The sequence below is a fragment of the Paroedura picta genome, chromosome 3, assembly GCF_049243985.1.
Source record: "Paroedura picta isolate Pp20150507F chromosome 3, Ppicta_v3.0, whole genome shotgun sequence".
Taxonomy (NCBI): domain Eukaryota; kingdom Metazoa; phylum Chordata; class Lepidosauria; order Squamata; family Gekkonidae; genus Paroedura; species Paroedura picta.
Genome location: NC_135371.1, coordinates 28,696,939 through 28,719,845, shown reverse-complemented (window position 1 = coordinate 28,719,845; position 22,907 = coordinate 28,696,939). Strand labels below are relative to the sequence as shown.

Genomic DNA, 22,907 nt, shown 5'->3' with positions numbered 1-22,907 from the left:
AAAATGGCAGCTTTGGAGGGAGGACCATAGCATTATATGCCACTGAGGTTCCACCCTGTCCCAAATCCTACTCACTCCCAGCTCTACCCCAAAGTCTTCCAGGTATTTTCCAATCCAGAGGTGGTAACTCTACTTATGGTGTCTCCCCTCCCCAAACCATGTTCTCCCCCAGGCTCCACTTCTAAATCTCCAGAAAGTTCTATGACAGAAGTGAGCAACCCTAAGTGTTTATCTACATAGAGTGGAATGAGCTAATTCAAGCTTCTACAAAGTTCACCCCCAGCTCCTGGTTTGTGGTGTACATAGAGTGTTGTGTACATTCCAGGGTTGTAGTGTACCTAGTCTAAAACAACCCCCTTGCCCATCAGAATGTTCTCTTTTATAACAGTCCCTTCAGATCAGCCGAAAATGCCTGGGGAGGTCACTTACTTCTATACCAAAAGATGGCATCCATGACAGTGCCATGATGAACACCTATTGGCCCAGGAAGATTGAACACTATTCAATGAGGGGTGTTGATGCTGATGCTCATCTAGGGCATAAACTGCACAGAGCTTTTATCCAATCCCAAGTTGATTCAGTCCCTGTCATCTACACAGAATGTGAGTTCTGTTTGGATTTGGGGCGATTTAAATTTTCCTTCTGCAACAAATAGGATTGATCCAGAACAACCCTACCTTTATTATGTGATGTCTTAGAGTGCTTTTACCCCTCAATATTTTAAGAATTGGATTGAGAGAAAGCAGGCTGTTTTGAATCTGGGCTTTGCTCCATGGTACAGAACCCCTGATTGGCCAAAGCTACTCATGTAACAAGCTGGCCTTAAAGGAGAAGCCCCTAATTTCTTTCAACTTCTGTCGGTCTTGAATTTTTTTTCTCCCTCCTCTGCCTTCTTCGATCCTCTCCCCCACCCTTCAAGAAAATAAAAAAAGAGGCTGTGCTTGCCCCCCCTTCTGCACTACCCTAACCAAGTGTAGAACACTTTTCTGTTTCAATGGGGGGGGGGGAGGAGGAGAAGAAGACCCGAGTTCAAATCAATCTGAATTTAACAGGATTGACAATGGAATAAACAAGTGCATACTCTGCCTTGGTTGCCATTTAATCCAGTTTAACTGGATTTTAAAATCTTACCATTTTAATTCTTCATTGCTGTTTTAATACATTATACATGTCACTATAGTGCTGTACACCGCCTTGAGTTGGCTTGCTGGAATGGCAGCATAAAAAAAATCAATCAAACAATCAATCCAACTGCCCATTTCCACACTCAAACCCTTTATTTCTGACAGCCACTCAACTCCCCATAAAACCTCGCAGCCCGAAGTCATCCAACTGCATAATAGGCTTGAATTTTCCGGGTAACTTACCGTCATTAACCATTTTAACCTTCCTTTTGGGGGGGGGGGGAGACTGCTCCCGCTACGTTGCCTTTATAGAGTCTCCCACATAACGAGCTCAAACTCAATCCTGCCTGGAGCTCCTCGTCCCGAACCGACCCGCCCGCAGCCTCCCTAGAGCGCCTCCCCAGCGCCGGCTTCCCCCCAGGGCTGCAGGCTGCCTTGCAAGGCTGGCGGGGGCGGGGGGCATGCGCCGAGGGGCGCCGCTAAAAAGGCGGGAAGGCGCCGGCGCCGCTAGAGCGCCCTCGCCTTTGACGAGCCCGCTCGGGTCTCCCTTGACTCCGCCTCTGTCCTCCCGCCTCCCTCCCTCCCCCTCCTTCGCAGCTCGGCTGTCTGCGAGCGCAGCGCTGTCGGCTCCAGAAGAGGCGTCGGGCGCTGCAGGAGAAGCCGCAGGATTATAGGCTCGAGGCTGCTCTTTGAGAAGAGGGGGGAACAAGCCGAACCGCCCCGTCGCCGCACCCGGGCAGACCTACGCGCGCGCCCGCCTGGATGCCAGGTGGGTGGCGGGCAGAGGCGTCCAGGGGAGCGCGGCCTCAGGGGAGGGTGGGGGGGACGACGAAGGAAACTTTCGGGGCGAAAGTGCCTGCGGGGGCGGGGGGAAGGAGAGGGGCTTGATTCACCAGCCCCTCGGGGTGGGGATTGGGCGGCGACGGCGTCTGGGTGGGAGCCCGTTCGGTCGTGTTGATTTGGGGCAAACTTTGGGAGCTGAGCGCGGGGGCTGGTCGCAAAGAGCAATGTCTGTCCGGGATGTGCGCACAGGGGGGTGAGTGTGGATGGGGACAGCCGAGCTGGGAGGCGGTTTGCCTTCTCATCCCCGGGATAATTGCTCAGGAAGAACCCCCGGGGGGCGGGGGGCAGTGCCATCTATGTAAGTTTTCTTGCCCCTATATAATGCAGAAGATCTGGTTGCCCGTCGTTTTTTGGATTTTAAACGCTGCCTTTCTTCTTTGGGATTTGCTGAGAAGTGAAGTCCACAAATCCCTGACAGCGGTGGTGATGGGGTGTGTGTGTGTTTGTGTGTGTTCTGTAAGGCTGTACCTAAGACCACTTTCCATGCACCTGCCTCCTTTTCACGCCTGTTTCATGTTCTCGGCATAAATGCATAGCCCTTGAAAAGCTGGGGAAATAAAGCAGAGGAGGTGCACCTTTGGAGAGTGAGAGGATGTATGCTGAATCAGGTGTCTCGTGCTTAGCTGTGGTAAGGAACTGGTGAAGTTGGTAGGGTATGTGAAGCCAAAAAGGGTGAAGGGGGAGTCGAGCAGGGCAGATTGTGTTGGATTTCATGTGGCAGGGAAAGAGATGGTTGGCATCTGCATGTGAACTTCATCTGGGCTTGCAATACTCCCATTAAGCTTAATATCCTGCTGCGGGAAGAGGGGTCTGTTCTGACGCCTGAATAATGAAGACTCGAAAGCTCTTGCACTCGAAAGCTCACACCCTGAATAAATCTTTGCTGGTCTTCAAGGTGCTACTGGACTCTGTTTTTATTAGATTGTTATTATAGACTAGAGCTGATAACTTGCAGCATCTGCATAGTTCAGTGTTTTGGTTTTGTTTTTTTAAAATATTAAACTTCTTGTAAGGCAGTTGTGTTACATGTGTGATTACTTGGTGTTGCATTGCCTCTTGCAGTATGGAATTTAATTTCTTAATCTTGACGTTTAGAACAGCGCAAGAAATGAAGGATGCTAATGCTGTTCTGTTTAGACTGATCTATAAGGTCAGGTTCACTGGGCTTTTCCCTTTTTATTCGTAACTTCTGTGAGCACTAGGGGTCAGAGATGCTTTTTGCTAGGGATTTAATGTTTGTTTGTTTTTTTAAAACCTTTCTTTGAAGATCACTTTAGTTGTAAACTGAAGAGTTTGTTGTGTCTGACTGATATACAGTCCAATTAGAAGGAAGACAATGACTCCCCCCCCCCCCCTTAAGAAAGGGCTACTTAGGGGCAAACTTGTTCAACTTCTTGTGCTTCGTTTGAGAACAAGCACAAATAATAGGTCCCCCCCTTTTGGAAATCCTGTAATACCTCATGCCATTTGTTTTCGCTCTCAGTAAATAGTCACAGATTAAACATTGCTATTATAATTTAGGTCATCCCGTTTTGCCCTCACAGTGCATTCTTTATGTGACAAACTAAGTTTGCTGATGTTTACTTTACATTTGTCTGTCCATTTTCCTCTCACAAATTGGAGTTTTTGTAATATGCGCTGGTGGATTACTTCCCTGGATCTGCTGACAGGGTGTTTGTGCACCACTCTCTACAGCAGGGGTAGTCAAACTGCAACCATCCAGATGTCCATGGACTACAATTCCCATGAGACCCTGCCAGTGATGGCAGGGGCTCATGGGAATTGTAGTCCATGGACATCTGGAGGGCCGCAGTTTGACTACCCCTGCTCTACAGTCTTCAAACTGACCCACTGGTGGCTTTCTGTCACATTGAAAGAGGGTTTTTTTCCCCCCTGTACATTTACTTGCCTACATATAGTAGACCGTCTTGCTGCCTGACAAAGGACAGAGTCAGAAAGAGCAGTGGACACCTTGCTCTGCATTCATCGAAGTATAATTCCTTTCAGCCGTCTGCGATAATGCTGCTAAATGCAGCACATGCTGCATTGTCCAATTCTGAGGGTTGTGGCTGAAGTTTTATAGGCACTTTGGAAACTTGTTATGAAATAAATTTGATTTCTGACTGAGTCTGTTGCATGCAGAGTTTCAGACAGGAGTGACTTCTTAATGGACAGAGCTATAAACAAGAAATAAAGATTTATAATAGAGGCTCTGAATGACTTTTATGGCACTGCAAATAACATTTTGGGGATGCATGCCGACAGGTTTGGAAATACATTCATTATACATTTGGTTGCAAAGGCATTTGAAACGGATGGTTTAAACAGGAGTGTTTGACAGCGCCGCTTGATAGAGGCTTGTAACATTCACTCAAGAAATGCTGATGAATTCTTTGACTTGAAAAGAGCATACTTCCTGATGGTCTTGGATAAAAGTAGGATTTGCATCTTAAAGTCAGTATATACCTTTATGCTTTGATATTTTCAGGTCTGCAGTTATTTTATTTATGAAGCCTAGCTGTTCAGATATACTTAATGTTTGTAGGCACTGTTTTCATAGGGGGTTAACGTTTATATAGCCTAGAAGCAGGCTTTTTGTTGTTGGTCCTATGCATAGACATTCCTGTTGGACCTGAGTATTGTAACATTGTTAGTTTTCAGAATTTGACATTCCAGGTGTCTTAAATGAGCTTCTTGTTGGCGCAGGGTGTTAAGGCAGCCGACATTCTGTCTGAAGCTCTGACCGTGAGGCTGGGAGTTCGATCCCAGCAGTCGGCTCAAGGTTGATTCAGCCTTCCATCCTTCTGATGTCGGTAAAATTAGTACCCAGCTTGTTGGGGGGTAAAGAGGTAATGACTGGGGAAGGGAATGGCAAACCACCCTGTATTGAGTCTGCCATGAAAACACTAGAGGGCGTCACCCCAAGGGTCAGACATGACCCAGTGCTTGCACAGGGGATACCTTTACCTTTAGGTGTCTTAACTGTGGATGTAAGTTTCTAGTCCATATGCTTGTTTATTTTATACGTACAAACATTCTCACACTGCTTTTTCCTTATAGAGCCCTATATGGGCATGTGAAACTAGAAGATGTTGTTGTAGTTGTTGTTGTTTATTGGATTTTTTATACTGTCTCTGTCCCATAATGGGCTTGGGGTGCTATAGCAGAAGCCCCCAACTAGATACCCTTTGTGCATTGATGATACACTGAGAAATGGTGGCTTGCTTCTCAAGGAACCTCCACTGAGCTGACAGTAGGGTTGCTCCTGTCCTCCCCAAAATGGTGCATATTTGAGGGTCCGTGCTAGGCATCATTAATCATGACATTTGAAGAGGGTCTACTTAGCCCCACTAAGCCTGTCCAGAGATCTTTGGAACCGATGGTATTCTGATCATCATGGCCTAGCAAAACAAATTGGGTTCTGTACTGAAGCACATAAATATAGCGGGTATCTGAAGCTTACGCAATATGGTGAAATGGAGACAGTTCTAAGTGCAAGACTTCGATATGATCTAAGACTTGTAGACTATTCAGAGGCACACATGCTGGTGTTGGACTTTAAAGCCCAGCACAGCCTGGAGCCACCATACTTGAAGGACTGCCTTCCTGACCAACCTGGTCATCTTCAGAGTCCTTGCTTCAGGTTCTGAGAAAAGACCTCCTTGGTCGTCATGCCAAAACTTTGGAACCCCTTCCCTGGAGAGATCTGTCTGTCTCTATTGTTTTGTTCTCCTCACAGGTGAAGACAAAAATATTTTTGGCTTTCCCTCACTAAGCTCTCTTAGCCCTTCCTTTGTATGTTTTGATGTGTTCATGTTTTTATGTGTCTATTTTGTATGTGTGTGTGTATGTGTATATGCACACACACTTTTTAAAGTCTTGTTTTAATATTCACTGCCTTGGAGATCCTGAATGGGATAGAAACAATTTAAATACAAAAATATGATTGCTAGAGCTAATGCTAAGTTGTTTTTCAATAGAGGTATATTTTGAAGGTCCTTGATTATTGGTTGATGATTAAAATGAAAGAGTTTGAAGGCACTTGTGAACTCCTTGTACATTGCAGGAAATCCTCTGATAGACCATTCCTAAAGGACCAAACTCTCCCACCCCCCATGAATAGATCCACTGTTGAACTACTCTGCCCTTAGATTCACCTGTGTTGGTCTGAAACAGTTGAAGTCAAGTTTTGTTGAAGGTATAAGCCAGGGGTAGTCAAACTGCGGCCCTCCAGATGTCCATGGACTACAATTCCCATGAGTCCCTGCCAGTCCCTGGAATTGTAGTCCATGGACATCTGGAGGGCCACAGTTTGACTACCCCTGCTATAAGCTTTCACATAAGTTTATACCTTGAATAAAATTTTGTTGGTCTGACAAGTGGCCCTGGGCTCCAACTTTACTCTGCCTTTAGACAGTCTTGTCGTTAAGTACAGAGTTAAGGATCTCTTAATGACAGTTCAGGTTCTTGAAACACGGTTGTCCTAAATATTTGGCACATGAATATCAAGCCTATCTAAACAAACCCTGAAGCGTGTTTTGGAGTTAAGTGATAATCAGTTACAATGTCAGTTTTGTGATGAGTCAGAGTAATATTAGCCTTGAGAGAACCCTTCCTAACAATAACACTTGATGGCACTCTCAGCAAGAATATCTTTGCTGCGTCTAGCCAATTGCATAGAGCAGTCTTGAGGAGAACATAACACCTGATTCCCCCCTCCCCTTTTTTGACAGCCTGTATATCCTGCTTTTAAATAATTCCATTTTACTGTAGCCATCATACATTAAACTACTACATGACTAAGAGCAAAATTGCAAGACGTTAAAGGCTTCAGATGCTATATCCTCTTATGTAAACAGTATAATCCCTAACACCTAGGTCAAAGATTTTTTTTTTAAAGCACAACAAAAAAAGCTAAATTTGGGCAGAAAAAAAACACACCAAACTAAGCTTTGTGCCTTGTTTTCTCAAGTCTCCCAACATTTGTCGATTGTTAATTGCATGGAGGATTTGTATGTGTATTTTTACTCTGATTTTATAATATTATTCCAATTTACAATTCCAAACTCCTAGTTTGTTAGCCACTCTGAGACTTTGTGAAGGGTGGGATACAAATTAAATAAATTTGGAAGTCCCGTATTTTATTCCTCTGTTTTGCCATCATGCTTCTTGGAACCTTCTTTTGACAACATGTGGCAGCTGTAGTGGATGCTGCTAAACTATATAAATTAAAGAATGAACAGTACTCTCATATCTAGATTATACTCTGATATGAGAGTACTGTTCATTCTTTAATTTATATACTTTAGCAGCATCCGCCACTCTGATTATGTTAAAACACATCCTTTAAGTAAGGCATTATATTGTTACTACTGTGATGAATTTAAACTTGGGTACGAATATAATTCTAGAACTGAGTTGTGTTTTTTTTATCAATTCTAGAATTGGGTTTGTTACTCTTTTTGCTTCCTTACAGGTCTCTCACCTCAATAGGAATTCGCCGTACAAGATTAAAATGTTAGCTTTATTTTCAGAACTATGTAAATAGGCTTATAGAACAGGAATGTATAAAAGCTAAGGTTAGATTTTCCCATCTGTTTGAGGTTACAGAATGAATGGGAAGGGTAAGCTTTAAGCATAGGAGGAAAACAAACTGCACTGAAACCAATTGTTCAGTATTTTTCTATTTCCAAAGAGCATTGTGAATCCTGATTGCTACATCATGGGTTGCACTTGATCGGAGCAACAATCTAATATGGATTTTGTGAGAAAAGTGGCCAAAATTTGCATTTTTGTCTTTATCTATTTTCTTGAAAGATACATTTGGGATCACTGGAATACCTCCTTTCATGTTTTATATTCAACCAGAAATGGGCCAGAACTGTTTGATGAAGGACGATGTCTCCCTGTACACCCCTTAAAAGGCATTAAGATCAACTCAGCAAAATTTGATGAGAATCTCTGGCCCCAAGACCTTCTTAGCTTTGTCCTGGTAGATTGCTCTCCCAAAGTTTGGGAGATTGCGCTCAGAACCTGTGGGACCTTTAATGGTTCCATGGGGCTTGTAAAACACAGCTGTTCCACCAGGCATATAGTTGCTGCGTGGAGCTGACCTCTCATTCAAAGCCCCAACTGCACATCATTTGGGGCTGATAAGACTAGTACCCCCTGTGACTTATTATTTATTGTATGTATTTATATATTGCTTCATATGTTTTTAATATGATGTCCCCCACACCAAGTCCGAAGAGAAACTACTACTAATACTACTACTTAATTGCTGACTCCAGTAGTTTTCTTTTGCATCTTCTATAGCATCTGGTTTAGATCTTTCCATATTAATGTTAGTTTAGTTTTTCTTATTTTAGTGTGTCAGAGGATGCACTGCCTCTTACAAGGTTATAATTTGCCAAGCACATATGACAGGTATGCCATGAATTAATCACTGTATCTGAGGTAGAGATGTAAAATTTTCAGAATTTTCAAAGCTATATAAAGATAGAAACTCTTGTTTTTCTGGAAAATAATAGAGTTTTTTTGGGGGGGGGGTCTGAAATATATTTAGTGCTAACTTTCCTAACAAACCTAAACCTATTTTGTTGTTTAACAACATTCAATACATAATTTATGGCTTAACATATAAAGTTATAGATCGATATATTTATGGGATTAAACAATATAAATGTCTTTGTATTTTACAAGCAAAACTTCAAATATACTCAAAGATGAAGTGAGAGAAATCCGGGAACTGCAATACGTTGTGTATCTTAGCATTAAAATATTTCATAGGTATTTTTCAGTGCTTCCCCAAATTTTCCATTTTTTTCTAGTGGAAAGAAAAATGAAAGAAAAGGCCTTCAGATTTTTGATGCTGTGTATTTCACTAATTTTCCCTAAGGAGGTAAATTTTATTAATTTTAATACTTTTTCAAGGAGTGTTTTCCAGTCATGTGTCAGGGCCGGGACGCTATTTGGGCAGTTAGTACTTGGTCAAGCTGGTGCTGTCTGGTAAGTGTTCAGACCAGTGAGCCAATCAGAGGTGATCTGAATGGGCATTTCTGAAAAAGGTAAAAGGAGGAGATCCTTTTGCTGGTTTCCTTGCTGATGCTATCCCAATCTATCACTACAGGGCACAAAAAAGGGCTTTGAGTTGGGGATGTGTGCAATGAGAACATTACAACACACAGGAGGAAGGTGCACAGTACTACTCAACATTTGCGACATCTGTACCTGAAGCTCACAGTTGGGAGCTGCCTTGGTAATGAGTTAAAGACAGAAACACAGGTTTTGCCATTTTCAGACCGTTTACGCACTGGGAACTTCACTGCCCCAACTCCCGTGCAGGAGCACAGATTGGGGGTGGATGAGGTGCACCAGACCAAATGCTCCCTTGTGTGGATGCAGGAAGAGGTGGGGCAACCTGCCACAACTAAAACTCCAGCCTGCAACCGAGCATGAAACCTCCAGTGCATAAACGGTCTCAGGCAACACAGCTGGGAGGGGTTACTGGTAGGCTTGCTGTACATAAGACAGGGGAGGCTCTTGGTGATGTTTTATTAATTGGCAACTATCAATCCTGTTATCCCAGGTCATAATTTACGGATGTTGTGGTTTCAAATGAATTCAGAGGCAGAGGAAGCTACAGATGCCCAACAGTAAGTGTAGAGTTTCTCATTGTCAGCTAACTGGAGGTCCCAGAAAACCTTTTCTGTGTCTAAAATTCTTCCATTGCTGGATACAACTTCTGTTTTGCAAAAGTAAAATTTTGCTGCTCAGCAATGGGAGAACACCTCAGCCATTCCGGTTTTGTCAGAAAACTTTGGTTTGATTGGTGAATTAGGAGGTTTGGGGTACTGGAATACTTTTGCGTTTAATCTCTCTCTGTTTACTAAAAGTAAAATGCTGCTTGTAGAAATTTTTTCCCTTAGAATATCAATAGTAAAGTATTTTTATTTACTTTTATGAGTTGAGGTACTTCGGAAAAATAGGGTAAAAGGAAGAGTCTGCAGTTAAATCCTTGGATTTTTGAGGCATTGGGATAATTGATTCTGGTTAGAGTTTTGGCTACAAGGTTGTGAATATGTTCAAAAGTGTGTAGAGCGTACAGGACATACAGGGCATCGTTGGGTGCCATTGCACTCATAGATTATTGGGTTTGAGCCTTGTATCAGCATTTTATCTGCTGGTGTTAAAAATCTGTTACAGATTTCATATTTTTGTGTGGCTTTTTTAATATTTCCTAGTAAGTAATGAACATTTTCTAAGATGACAGGAAAAACAAACCTGTTGTTTAATTTAGCAAATTACTCTGTGGCAATACAATATTGATGTGGATGCCAGCAAAATATTACAAATGTAGAAAGCATAGCCAGTTTAACAACATAGCATGTACTACAGGCAGCACGTTTTCAGGGGCCCTGCATGGTGCCTCTTCTGCCAGGGTCATTTAGCTTAGCAGACCCCAGCCTTTTTCCGGTTGAGGACCGCCTCCGGGGGTGGGGGAGAGCTGCTGGCCCGGGCGCCGCACACTCACATTTTCACCAGCAGGGGGCACTAACACACATGTGCAGCAGCTCCACATATGCGCGCTTGTGTCTGCTGGCGTGCCGGAGGCTGCACCTGCCTCTTCCCCCCCCCCCCTCTCATAGCCAGAAGCTAGCCGGGCCGCGAGCGAAGTGGCTGCTTTGGCAGCTGCTTCGCTTGGGGCCTGGCGAGTTTCGCATGGGGCCTGGCGAGCTTCTTGCTGCAGGGGGGGTGAGGCAGGCTGGCGGCCTGGTACTGAGGCCTTCGCGGCCTGGTACCGGCCCGCAGACCGGGGGTTGACGACCCCTGATTTAGCTTACCTTGCTAAAGGTGAGGAAGCTGTAGTATGAAAATCCGTCCTCTACCCTCATGGAATTCCAGTCTGTCTGATTAAAGTTTTTGCTTTTAGTTGTATTGATACTCAAAACTGCCTAAATATCCAAACAGTGACTGCAGATTGTTAGCTGCTAATCTTCGGCGTGGGTATTTATTACGATGAGTTGTACTATATGAATTTAATATGAAGTGACTGAATTCATTCTTTCCCATCTTTGTGTAATTGTTTTGGCTGTTTATAGTTATAGGGACAGTTTGTGTGTGTGTGATGAATATGCAGTAGGAAAAAAAAGCAGATAAATTAATTGAATAGTATAACAGTAGCTATTTTATATATTCATGAAAGTACAATCCCCTCTGAGCTAATAAGGTTATCTGCACTTTGGAAAATTAAGATTTTAAATACATTTTATTTCAGAATGTAACACAAGTGTCATTTTTCTTCTCTTTCTACCAGGCCTGGTTTAAGGATTTGTGGGGGCCGTAGCACTAAAGACAGAATGGGGCCTTTATAAGTTGCTGCTGTTATATTCCATCAAGTCATTTCTGACATGATGACTTTATGAGCAGAGGTCCGCCATCCAGCTCTGTGTGCAATCATTGTTTAAGCCAGGGGTAGTCAAACTGTGGCCCTCCAGATGTCCATGGACTACAATTCCCAGGAGCCCCCTGCCAGCGAACGCTGGCAGGGGGCTCCTGGGAGTTGTAGTCCATGGACATCTGGAGGGCCGCAGTTTGACTACCCCTGGTTTAAGCTTTTGTAAGGTCAATCCACTTATGTCTTTAAGACCTGCAACTGTACCCACACTTACTTGATCATAGGCACCACTGAACATGTGTAGGATCACACTGCAACTTTCAACACAGAACCATGTGGCAGAACAAGCCGGATCAAAGAAACATTGAGTCCAGTCACACCTTTAAGACCAACAAAGTGGAAGGATGTAGCTTCATTCCAAAATCCCTCTCTTGTGCTTAAAAGGGCTTTAGATATTTGGCTTTGAGAGAAATGCCCTTCAATGGCAAATTTCAAAATAAATCATTTTATTTTGTTTTTGATAGTGTGCATGGACACAAAAGCTTCTACCTTGAATAAAATTCTTTGATTTTGATGGGAAAAAATGGACAAAAACACCCTTGAAGGAACTCCTCCAACACAAACAGTGATCCTCCAAACAGTTGCCTTGGGGGGGGGGCATTGTATTGCCTCCCCAACCCTGAGCACTTGAGCATCCTATTTTTGTTCAGTTCCTTACTCCCTAGATGCAATGTAGCCATTACATACTGCTGGAATAGAGTGCAGAGCACTGAAGGAAGCAAGATGAGTTAGTAGCACCTAAAAGAAGATGCTCGCTCACAAGAAGACATGTGGAATGCTTGCTTCCCAAGACAGTTTGGTGTAGTGGTTAGGAGTGCAGACTTCTAATCTGGCATGCCGGGTTCGATTCTGCGCTCCCCCACATGCAACCAGCTGGGTGACCTTGGGCTCGCTACGGCACTGATAAAGCTGTTCTGACTGGGCAGTGATATCAGGGCTCTCTCAGCCTCACCCACCTCACAGGGTGTCTGTTGTGGGGAGAGGAATGGGAAGGCGACTGTAAGCCGCTTTGAGCCTCCTTCGGGTAGGGAAAAGCGGCATATAAGAACCAACTCTTCTTCTTTTTCTTCTTCAAAACTGAGCCTTCTAGCAGCAATGAAGGCATTTGGCATGTGGTGGCCAACTTTTGACTTTTGCTATTGTTCCCCAGGACAGTGCAAATCATAAATCTCTGTGTGTGCATGCTGTGCTGTCTTCAAGCAGGCAGGAGCCTGGGGAGGCAAAGATTTGCATTGGAGAGTGAGGCTGGAGCCAATCTGAAATCTCACATGCACAGCTACAAGGAAGCCAAGAATCCCTGTATTGGCCCCTATCAGCTACCGTAGAAATTAGTTTGTAGAGGGCTGCAGCTCGGCTGGATTCTTTTATCTTCCTCACCTTTAGCAAAGTGAACTAAATGACCCTGGCAGGAGAGGCACCATGCAGGGCCCCTGAAAACATGGTGCCTGTAGTACGTGCTATGTTGTTAAACTGGCTATGCTTTCTACATTCATAATATTTTTCTGGCATCCAAGTTCCAGTGTTGGTTGGTAAAGGTAATTTTATCATAGCAGATTAGTGGATACTGTAATTTCAAAAAGAAAACTACAGCTGCAGCAATGTGCATTCAAATTGACTACTTGGTACTATATGAGCTAATTTTTAAAAGCTCTACAAAATTTATTCGATAAATCTCAAATTCATATGATTATATTTAGATACTAAATGATTTCCTGTAAAACTAGTTAACAGGGACATTGTGACTAGGGCTGCAACACTGTGTATGCTTATTTAGATGTTCCAGTACATTCATTAAGATTGCTCTCTTCTGTTGGTCAGTATATTCAATTTCTCTTAAGGGACTTTTTTTTCACCTGGCCAGTTGGAAACTTTAATAGCTATTCAGGCTACCTCTGAATAGGACTTGGGAATGTTATATAGCAGCATTTTAATACGTTATGTTAAAAATGATTAAGCAGGATAGAGGTATCCTACATTTAAGTTCCTTAATTAAGGTCAATATGTGTCCTTCTAAGAACAGTGCCTGAAATTTATGTTGATAAGCTATTTCAGGAAGGCACACTTTTGCTTCTGCAGCTCTTCTGGAATTGCATTGCCATGCTAAGTAATTTTGGAACCATGTTTCAGCCCAACAGAGCTTGACATTCAAAAGATGTTTTATGGCTATGTATATTTATCTGTTCTGCGATGTTAAAATATAATCGATTGCAAGTTTTTATAGTTGTCTTCACTGATTTACAGCACAAGAGATCTACAGTAAAGCAGGTTTGCATAGTTTAAGTATAAAAAGGTGAAAGGAGTCACTTACTACATGATTTAAGCCATTATGGCAAACTTGGTTTCTCATTACCGGCATGTAGCCTCCCATTTTATTCAGCATGGTTTGAAGGCTTCCTCCAGAGCTATTTAAGCTAGGGGAAGGATCCTGAAGTTAAATAAATGTCCCTTACTAAAGGTAGGATATAGTGATTTTTGTTCTTTCAGTTTATGCCATATCACAAAGCCCAAAACAGGCCTTTGTCATGAACTAGACAGAGTTCAACTAGTAAAGTCCTCTCAAAGCAAGCATCCGAGATTTCCAGGTGAAATCCAAAGAAAAGCTTTATTGAATAGGCAATACATAATACAAAGCAGACAAGAAGCATAGAGCAAACTTCTTGGCAGATACAATTAGCACAGGTACATTGGTTGCATATATAGGATCCACCCAATGAGGGAGGGGGGGAATGGAATTATGGCAGGAGAGCCAGGATCAGGAAAGTGTGCGAAGATTCTCAGGCTAAGCCAGATGACCCCCCCCTTTGATCTTGAGTGTAACAACTCTGTTGCGTCTCTATTCTACAAGGACGTTTTAGGGTGGAAGAGTTAAGAGCGCCCTGCTGAGAACATCAGGGGGGAGACCAAGGGAGGCTGAATACTAGATAGGAAACAGGAGAGGCATGAAGGCTTTATGGTGACAGGTTCAGTGGGCATGTGAAATACTTTGCATCCTGGGTTCAAAGGACATCAGGAATGCCGGAATGCCAGGCCATCCGGGGGCATGAATCGAGGTTTATGACATTAGGTTCAGGGGGCATCATGGGGGAATCAGGAATGCTGGAATGTAAGGCAATCAAGGGGGCACGAATCGGGGTTCATGACACCTTGGAGATTTTGGAAGGACTGTTCATATAAAAATCAAGAACTTGTAATTTCACATTTCCCCCTGATTAATATTTTCCTTTTCTTCATCTGCTTTCCGGGAATACATTTTGTTACAATAACATTCCATTTATTTCATGCTTCCCATCCCTGAAAATTTTGACAATGATACACTTTTAATGTATTCATTTAAGCGTATTTTTTCTTTGGTTTTACAATGTTCTCATGCAACCAGGTTGCTAATGGCCACACATTATTATAGCTTTTATAATCATGGGTGTTTTACTGTGCAGTTGGATTTAGTGAAGTTGAAGAAAATTGCTTGGCGAAAAAAAGTTATATACGGTAGAATCATAGAATCATAGAGTTGGAATGGGCCATACAGGCCATCTAGTCCAACCCCCTGCTCAACGCAGGATCAGCCCTAAGCATCCTAAAGCATCCAAGAAAAGTGTGTATCCAACCTTTGCTTGAAGATTGCCAGTGAGGGGGAGCTCACCACCTCCTTAGGCAGCCTATTTGGTAGTATTAACAAAATGCCAATATCAATGAATACATGGTGATCTGTGATGTAAATGAGATAAATCTATTAATTTTTTAAATTCCTGCATGAAGTACACAGTGTAGATGAAAATGGTGGTAGATTTCCTTATGGTCACCAGGAATTTTGAGCAGAATTAATAAAACTGCAATATTGGAATTTGCTGTTGTGTTTCCTGACAGGTCATGGCATTTGTAAGTCCTCTTTCTCCCCATCTTCAGAGTTCCTTTTGTTGATTTGCTATACCCATTGTCCTGATTTTGTACATGTCAAAACAGAAAACAGAGTATCTGTTAAAAGTTCATCTGTATGTTGATAAAGGATTGTGATGTACTTTTATACCTTGCTTGCTTCTGTGTTTTGAATTTTGTTGTCCTTAGTTTTGGGTCCCGTTGCCTAGTTCTAGGTGGTTTGAGTTACCAATAAGGAGAGAGGTTTGACTTTATTATTCATTTAGGAAATTTATGCACCATTTATGCAGAAATTTCTGCCTTAATCAGGGCCACCAGGTAGCAAAATAAATCTTAAAAACCATAAAAGGAACCAAAACCACAGATTAAAACCATGTACAACCCAATGAAGTACACATACATAAAAGCAACAATTAAATCATAGGTCAGGAAAGAGGGATTTCTTAAGGAATGTCTAATTAAACAAAAACTGGAGAAAGTTAGCAACAGAAAGGGACAGGTGAATCTCTCTGGAAAGAGACATCTCCCAAATTGAAAATGGGATGATCACCAGCTTGGTATTTGGTGTTTGGTTGAGATGTCTGGGTTGGGACACTTTTCTTAGTGCACTGTTTTCTTCATCATCGTAGAGGGCTGTGTCCCTTATGTGTGGATGTAGGCTCTGACAGAACATGCTGGTTGCTGCATTTAACAGAGATTGCTGGTAGGCTGTTATGTGTTGCCTCCAGCATTTGGAGAACGTTCAAGCACTTGGGTGATACACAGAACTGGGAGACATAGTGTGCAGATCTATCAGTCATTTTAAGAGACTCATTTGCAATTCTGCTAAAGCTCTTCTTACAAGTGTGGAAGTTGGAGCCATAGGCAGGGTTTCCTCCTGACATGTTCTTCCCATCCCCTGGTCCATGGATTACAGAAGAGTTCGAGGACCAGAAAGGGAGATTCATAATAGATTTGTGCTGAATCAAACAAAACATACCATAGATTCCATTTAGTGACCTCTGAACTGGTAGAAATGGCAACAAAAAATCTTTTCCCTATTTTTGTCATTATAATATTGTCTGAATCCCATCTAGCTCAGCTCTTTAAGGTGGTTTGTGATCTGTAGACTTGAAGATCCAGGCCATTTGAGGAGTTGAATTTGGGAATGAGCTTTAAAGATTTGTTAGATGTTTTGCTGCTTATTTTTCTTATCCATACCCAGCTAGAAGCCAGTTTAAGGGTAGATCCTAGGGCTGGGTGTCAGAAGCATCCACTGGTAAAAACTGTAGATTATTACAGTTGTGTAAAGGGAAACAATCTGTCTGGGAGATCTCAGACTTATTTGGCTGAATTCCAGGAAGAAGGCCTACATTGTTTATGGAGATATTTGCTCTAGGAAACTGCAGAATCCATTTGGGCCAAGCTGTCAGTTGCCCCAAGAAAAGTATTCCTGGCCCTCTCATTCCTTGGCTTTTGGTGCAGCATGCAGAACTCCTTCATTTGAACTGATCAGTCAAAATTCACCATGGAAGAAAATGTTGGACCAATTGTTTGATTGGCCCAGAAAGGGAACACTAGAATTATGGGGAAGGTTTATGGAATGGAGCTGCACTGCAAGATTTTTGAGTTGGAGGTCCTCAGCTGTGTGTCAGGGAATGTATGGGAGGTGTTAGGTATCTAGTTTATAATAATTCTGTCCTGGAACCCATCCCTAGAAAGACAAAGGTTTAAGTAAATATTGTATTTTATGATATTTAGCTAGTAAAGGTATCTCCTGTGCAAGCACCGAGTCATATCTGACCCTTGGGATGACGCCCTCTAGTGTTTTCTTGGCAGACTCAATACAGGGTGATTTGCCATTCCCTTCCCCATTTTGCTAGTAATTTCCTTTAATTATAACTGAAGAATAAAAAGAAGAAGAGTTGGTTCTTATATGCTGCTTTTCTCTACTCGAAGGAGGCTCAAAGCAGCTTACAGTCGCCTTCCCTTTCCTCTCCCCACAACAGACACGCTGTGAGGTGGGTGAGGCTGAGAGAGCCCTGATATCACTGCCCGGTCAGAACAGCTTTATCAGTGCTGTGGTGAGCCCAAGGTCACCCAGCTGGCTGCATGTGGGGGAGTGCAGAATCCAACCCAGCATGCCAGATTAGAAGTCCGCACTCCTAACCACTACACCAAGCTGGCCAACTATTTATAAGTTGTCCCCAAATATTTTTTTTTATATGTGTAGCTAATAAAGCTTTCAAAATTCTTAATATCTGAGTTTCCTGGAGTTGGGCTCCTTAGAAACATCTCCCTTATGTGTCTTGGCTTTTTGGGCAGGCTTATCAGAGAGTTAGTGCTGAAAGGACAGTTCCTACAGAGAGAAGGCAGTGCTGTTACCAGGCCAGGCTTCGCTGTAATCCTGTTTGTGTTCTCTTCCCCACACACTTTATGGGCAGGCCAGAAGCAGCCAGAGGACAAAAGGAAGGCAGTTTCGAACAGATACTCATCCTGGGATCACCAAAATCGCTTTGATGGGAATAACCCCCCCCCCAGCAAAACATTCTGATTTATTTTGAAACAGGCCACTTCATGCCTGGTCAGCTCAGTGTGCTGAACTGAGACCTCAATACAATTTAGTTGTTGGGGGAAGGCAAAAGCATAAGAATCTGTGAGAGTTCCAGGTTGAATTCTTTGACTGAGATAGACAGACTGCTGGGCGCATCTTTCTGCAAATTGAGTTCCTGCCCCTTCTAGTTAATTAAATCATGCCAAGAGAAGATGAGTGTGTCTCCAGTCCTGATCCTTCAGATTTCTTTGGTTGAGAGAGTACTCCCACAGCCTTTAAAGGAGGCAGCGATCAAACCTTTTAAAATCCACTTGGATGAGAAAAAAATAACTTTTGGCCAATTATAGGCTGGTTTCTAACATGGCTTCTTGGAAAAAGAGAGAGATAATATTGTATCAGAGCACCTCTGGTTTACGTGGATGACTTTCTGCTCTTGACCATTTTAAGCTGACCTAGATATGGGACTGAAACAACCTTAGTAGTTTTGCTGCGTGTCTTAGTTTAAAGATGGCTGGGGCAGTTTTCCTTTACTGTGCCTTGTAAATCTGTCAGTGGCCTCCAGCTTCATAAATAATGGTACATTGCAGTAGATTTAGAATTAGGCGAGCAATTCTTCGGTAATTTCATTCATTTTTAAACCTATACAATGCATAGTTTCTACTGAAGAAGCTGAGTCTCAGTTAATGGTATGGAATATCTCCTGTAGGGTCCCTCAAGGGCTGGGTTTTTCACGGATGCTCTTCAATATTTGTGTGAAGCTTTTGAGGAAGATCGTAGCTTAGGGATTGGCTGTTATCGGAGTGTGAATCACACTGAGCTCTATGTTTCTTGATGTAAGCTGTGGACAAGTAGTGAGGGGAAACAAGTAGAAAATAAATGCAGATGAGATAAAGGTAATGCTGAATGGAAAGACTAATCTGGAAAGTCTGATCTACCAATAAGGGTGCCTTCACACATGATGAGTAATGCACTTTCGAATCCATTTTCAGTGTACATCAGTGATAGTTTGCAAGTGGATTTTGCCATTTCACATAGTAAAACCCAGATCCATAGTACATTGGAAGTGGGCTGATGGTGTGTTATTCAGGTTGTATGAAAGATGTTACAAGTTCATCTTTGGCAGATTATATAAACTGTTTTAGAGGTGTTACGGCCCCTTTGTTAACTGGGAGTTTGAACACGTGAACTATATTTTGAAATGGCTGCATTGACTGCCTGTTTCTCTCTGGCTTTGTTTTAAGGTATTGATTCTTACCCTGAAAGCCTTTCATGGCCAGGGCCCTCTCTCCTGGTATGAACCTTTTTGTGGAGTGGGCTCCTCTAGACACCAACTCATTGGACCTTTTTGCACAGTACTCAGGCTAGGCCTTTTTTTCAATTACAGAAGCAATTATTTGTAAAAGCATTCTGAAAGTGGTCCAGAGAGTGTTTTTATTGCCAATTTTCCAAAGAAGGCTTGCAAGACTATCCTCTTAGAAGACTTTGGTGGTACTGTATATTGGAATGGCTTTTTCTTGGCTATCTGGTTGAGTTTATATGGATGTGGACGATCCATGGTTTATGGTTGCTTTTTGCTATTTGTTAGCTGCCTTCAATCTCTGGAGTAAGGCAGGTTAGCAAATAAGTAAGAGTGCTTTTAGATTTAAGCATCTTCATTTTTTGACCTGCTCTGAATTGGCCCATGTTCCCAGAAACACTTCATAGGTTATCTGGCACTCTTCATGATTGCTACAGTGATTGCTGTACGCTGTTAAAAAAGCAGTTTAATTTTACAAGCCACATGCCTCCTCGAAAACATTAAAGTTTTTCAATTATTGAGCAAAACACAAATTTCAAGTACCTTTCTGCTAGAATTTATTTTTCTTGGACGGAACTTTTTTTCTGTAACTCTTCAAATGTTATCTTATTTAGTCTTTGGTCTCATCTGTCTTAAAACATCAGTGTGTGGCGTTGAATAGAGATGAAAAGTGACCAAAAAAGCATAATGCATTGGATCAGCTGGTGCTCTTTACTTATGCCAGCTATACTTGGCAAAGGGACAAGGAAAGGGCACACAGGCAGGAGGGAAACTATTCCAGTGACAGCTGAACTTAGTTGTTACCTCTTCACTCCGTCTTCCTGTTGGTTTAGAGACTGGGATTATAAATGTCTCCTTGCAGGATGCTTTCTTAGAATCTGCTCTCCTGACCTTCCAAAGCCCTGTTTTCATTTCTAGTGTGCACCTCGTACAAAGCTTGTTGGAATAGTTTGCAAGGTACCAACAGCCGCCAAGTACCCTTTCTCAGAATTCAAAACCCCTTATCTCAGCAAGTGATTTTCTTTATATTTCTTGAAACTGTCTCGTTTGCTTATTCTTTTGTAGTTTTAACACATTTTCTTGTGTATGAAGCATGTATGAAGCCTCTTGCAAGATGTCTGTATTAAAGTTCAGTCCTGGGGTTCATTGTGTCTGTGTTGAACATATAGGGAGCATTCTTGAATTGTACATAGCTTGTACATTTCTGTTAACCAAAGCACTATCAATAGATGATGATTACTTGGTAACAATGAGCCTATGCAAATGTAGTAGTACTTCACGTTTCCCATCACCTTACCTTTTCAGTTCAGATGCATCATGATACTGAAGAAGCTGGTACTTTGGACCTTTTCCACTTAGAGGCATCTAAGGCATGCTGGTTCGTCTTTTGAAATCAGCGCTGCGCTAATGCACAGTTGCTCGTTTCTGAACGGGAGTCTTCTCCTACGTTTGCCTACTGCCTTGTCCCGGGTTTTTTCTTCCTGACAAGACAGGTGCCTGAGCGAAAGTCAGGACAATCCATTTCCCGCCCCATTTGGGCTTGTCAATCACTGTGGCATAGTGTCAGCTACCAATCATCCTTCAGTGCCGTATTCTTGCACTCTAGGAAGTATTCTGGTATTTTTTGTATGTGAAGTGACTTTCTTTTATTTTTCTCTGGCTCCAGTTTCATTTTCTTACCATCTGTCCCATTTTCTGCCTCTGTTGACTAAATATGGTAAGAATGAGGCATTGTGAAGCTACATGAATGGGAGCCCACCCAGATTTGGGTTGAAGCCGATGTATTTTCTAACATTTATTTGTACCGAAGGATAAATTTAGCACTCAATTTAGTTCTACATCAGCTGAAGAAAAATAAATTCTTAAATAGAGCGCATTGTGGACGAATGGTTTAGGCAAGAAATTCTATGCGTACATACACAGCATACAGCTTGTGGAGCTCTGTGTTTAGGTTTCAGAGTTCCTTATTAACTTTTCTTCATAAATGATGAAATGGTGGTTATTCCATGGACACTAAACCTGAGATCAGGGAGGCCTTAGTGTTGTTATGGCTGTTGATGATCCCAGTATTCTTAGTTTAAGTAGAGTTGGGTTGAGCTCGACACGAGGCCTGTTGCTTTTAAACGATTCTTCAATTTGTTGGGCACCTTCTGAAATCACAGAAATACAATTGTTATGTTCTTTGTTGTGATCCCATTGGAGAGATAATTTCACTGCCCTGCGTTATTTTTATAACAAACAAAACACATACTCTGGCCAAACTGCTAGGGAAGCGAAATTATTGAATTCTACTGTTTCTGGCTTTGTTACTAGAGATAGAAAATATCTTCTCAGTGTACAGAATTTCAAGTATTCTTGATATTGCCAACTGACCAGTTGTCCACGGGTTGGAGGGAATAAGAAATATGTTGTGGTTTTTTTAAGTGTTAAGTAACTGTAAAGTTATCTTCTGTGCCTCAAAACCAGTTTCTTTAAAATTGTGTCTAGCTTTGGTAGCCCATTCAGCTTTCCTTTACCTCGTCATAGAAATCTCTATGTCCTATATTTTTTTAAATTTCCTATTAATCCTGCTTCATGATCCCTTTGTGGTGCTTGCTTTAACTTTGTCCCTGTACAAAGTCACCCTTGATACCAATGAAGAAGTGGTGCATGAACACAAAATCTTATATCCTGAACGAAACTTGGTTGATCTTAAAGGTATCACTGGACTCAAAGTTTGTTCTGCTGCTTCAGACCAACGTGGCTACCGGTGTGGAAAGAGTCTCAAAGAGGCTTTTAGATAGTTAAAAGCAGGATACAAAACCTCAGCTCTTGTCATACTTTTAAAATCACTGCAATATAATCAACGTGAGATTCCTCCCCCCACTTTATATTGTGTAATGGTGAGGGCCACAGACAAATCCTTTATTCTGTGGGCGTTCTTGCTTTTTTGTAAAGCCTTATGCTCTTTAGTGTTTTGATATGGCTGAAAAAAGGTATTTTTGAAAGAAAGAGCTCCATAGTTATTAAATTTCAATAAAGAAAACACAGGATCTTTTCTCCTTAAATTTTAGCTTGGTTGGATCGGTACTGATTATTTATTCTGTATTACCTATGTACCTTTATATTTTTTGGTATATGTTAAAGAAAGTAATAAAAAAGTTACCCTACCCTAACTCTAAGGACCTCATGGTAGAGTACATATTTGTACCCTCTATGGTTCCTATTTTCATCAAAATATTCCAGGCTTTGAACAACATTCCAAACTCCTACCACACCTTCAAGGGAGTACATGTTTGAAATCTTAAAGTGTTTATGCTTTAAACTTTAAAGGGACTGTAGTAGGAGCCCAACAAACTACTGAGAGGCAAGGACAAGCTGCTCCAGCCCCGCACTATTTTTTGGGTCTACCTGGTAATTCCTGAATATATCTGTGATCTTATTAGGATTTCCCCCTGGTTTCCCCCCAAAACTCCCAGGCACCTTTGGGATGCTGAAATATACTCGAAAAATACCAATAAAGTATTTTCAGATATATTTTTGGCTTGGGTAGATCTGGATGTGCACCCCTAATAGAGTCAGTATGTGGTTTGTTGAATATCCAGTCCTGAAACCAAACCTTGCTTCAAAGCAAAAAATTAAGTCCCATGGTGTGGCCTCTTTCATCTTGGGCCTGTCATGATTAGACAGCCCCAAAGTTGTCAAAGAAGCTATGATGTCCTTGGCCATCTACAGGGAGGTATCCCCTGCTTAGATGTTGAAGTCCCCCAGAGTAATCAGTCCAGGATTATGTGTGTGAGC

At 42.2% G+C, this 22,907-nt stretch overlaps 1 protein-coding gene across 5 annotated transcripts in view; it reads left to right on the top strand.

The window, feature by feature from the left end:
- The first annotated feature begins 1,695 nt into the window (after positions 1–1,695).
- CNTN3 (contactin 3) overlaps positions 1,696–22,907 on the top strand; it is a 232,517-nt gene continuing 211,305 nt past the window's right edge. For 3 of the 5 annotated variants that reach the window (XM_077325206.1, XM_077325202.1, XM_077325203.1), the window contains exon 1: positions 1,697–1,893. In XM_077325206.1, the coding sequence (XP_077181321.1) occupies positions 1,887–1,893 (7 nt within the window). In that variant the 5' untranslated portion in view covers positions 1,697–1,886. Of the gene's footprint in view, positions 1,894–2,134; positions 2,161–22,907 lie in introns of those variants that run through there. The other 2 variants (XM_077325207.1, XM_077325204.1) reach the window with 2 other exon arrangements.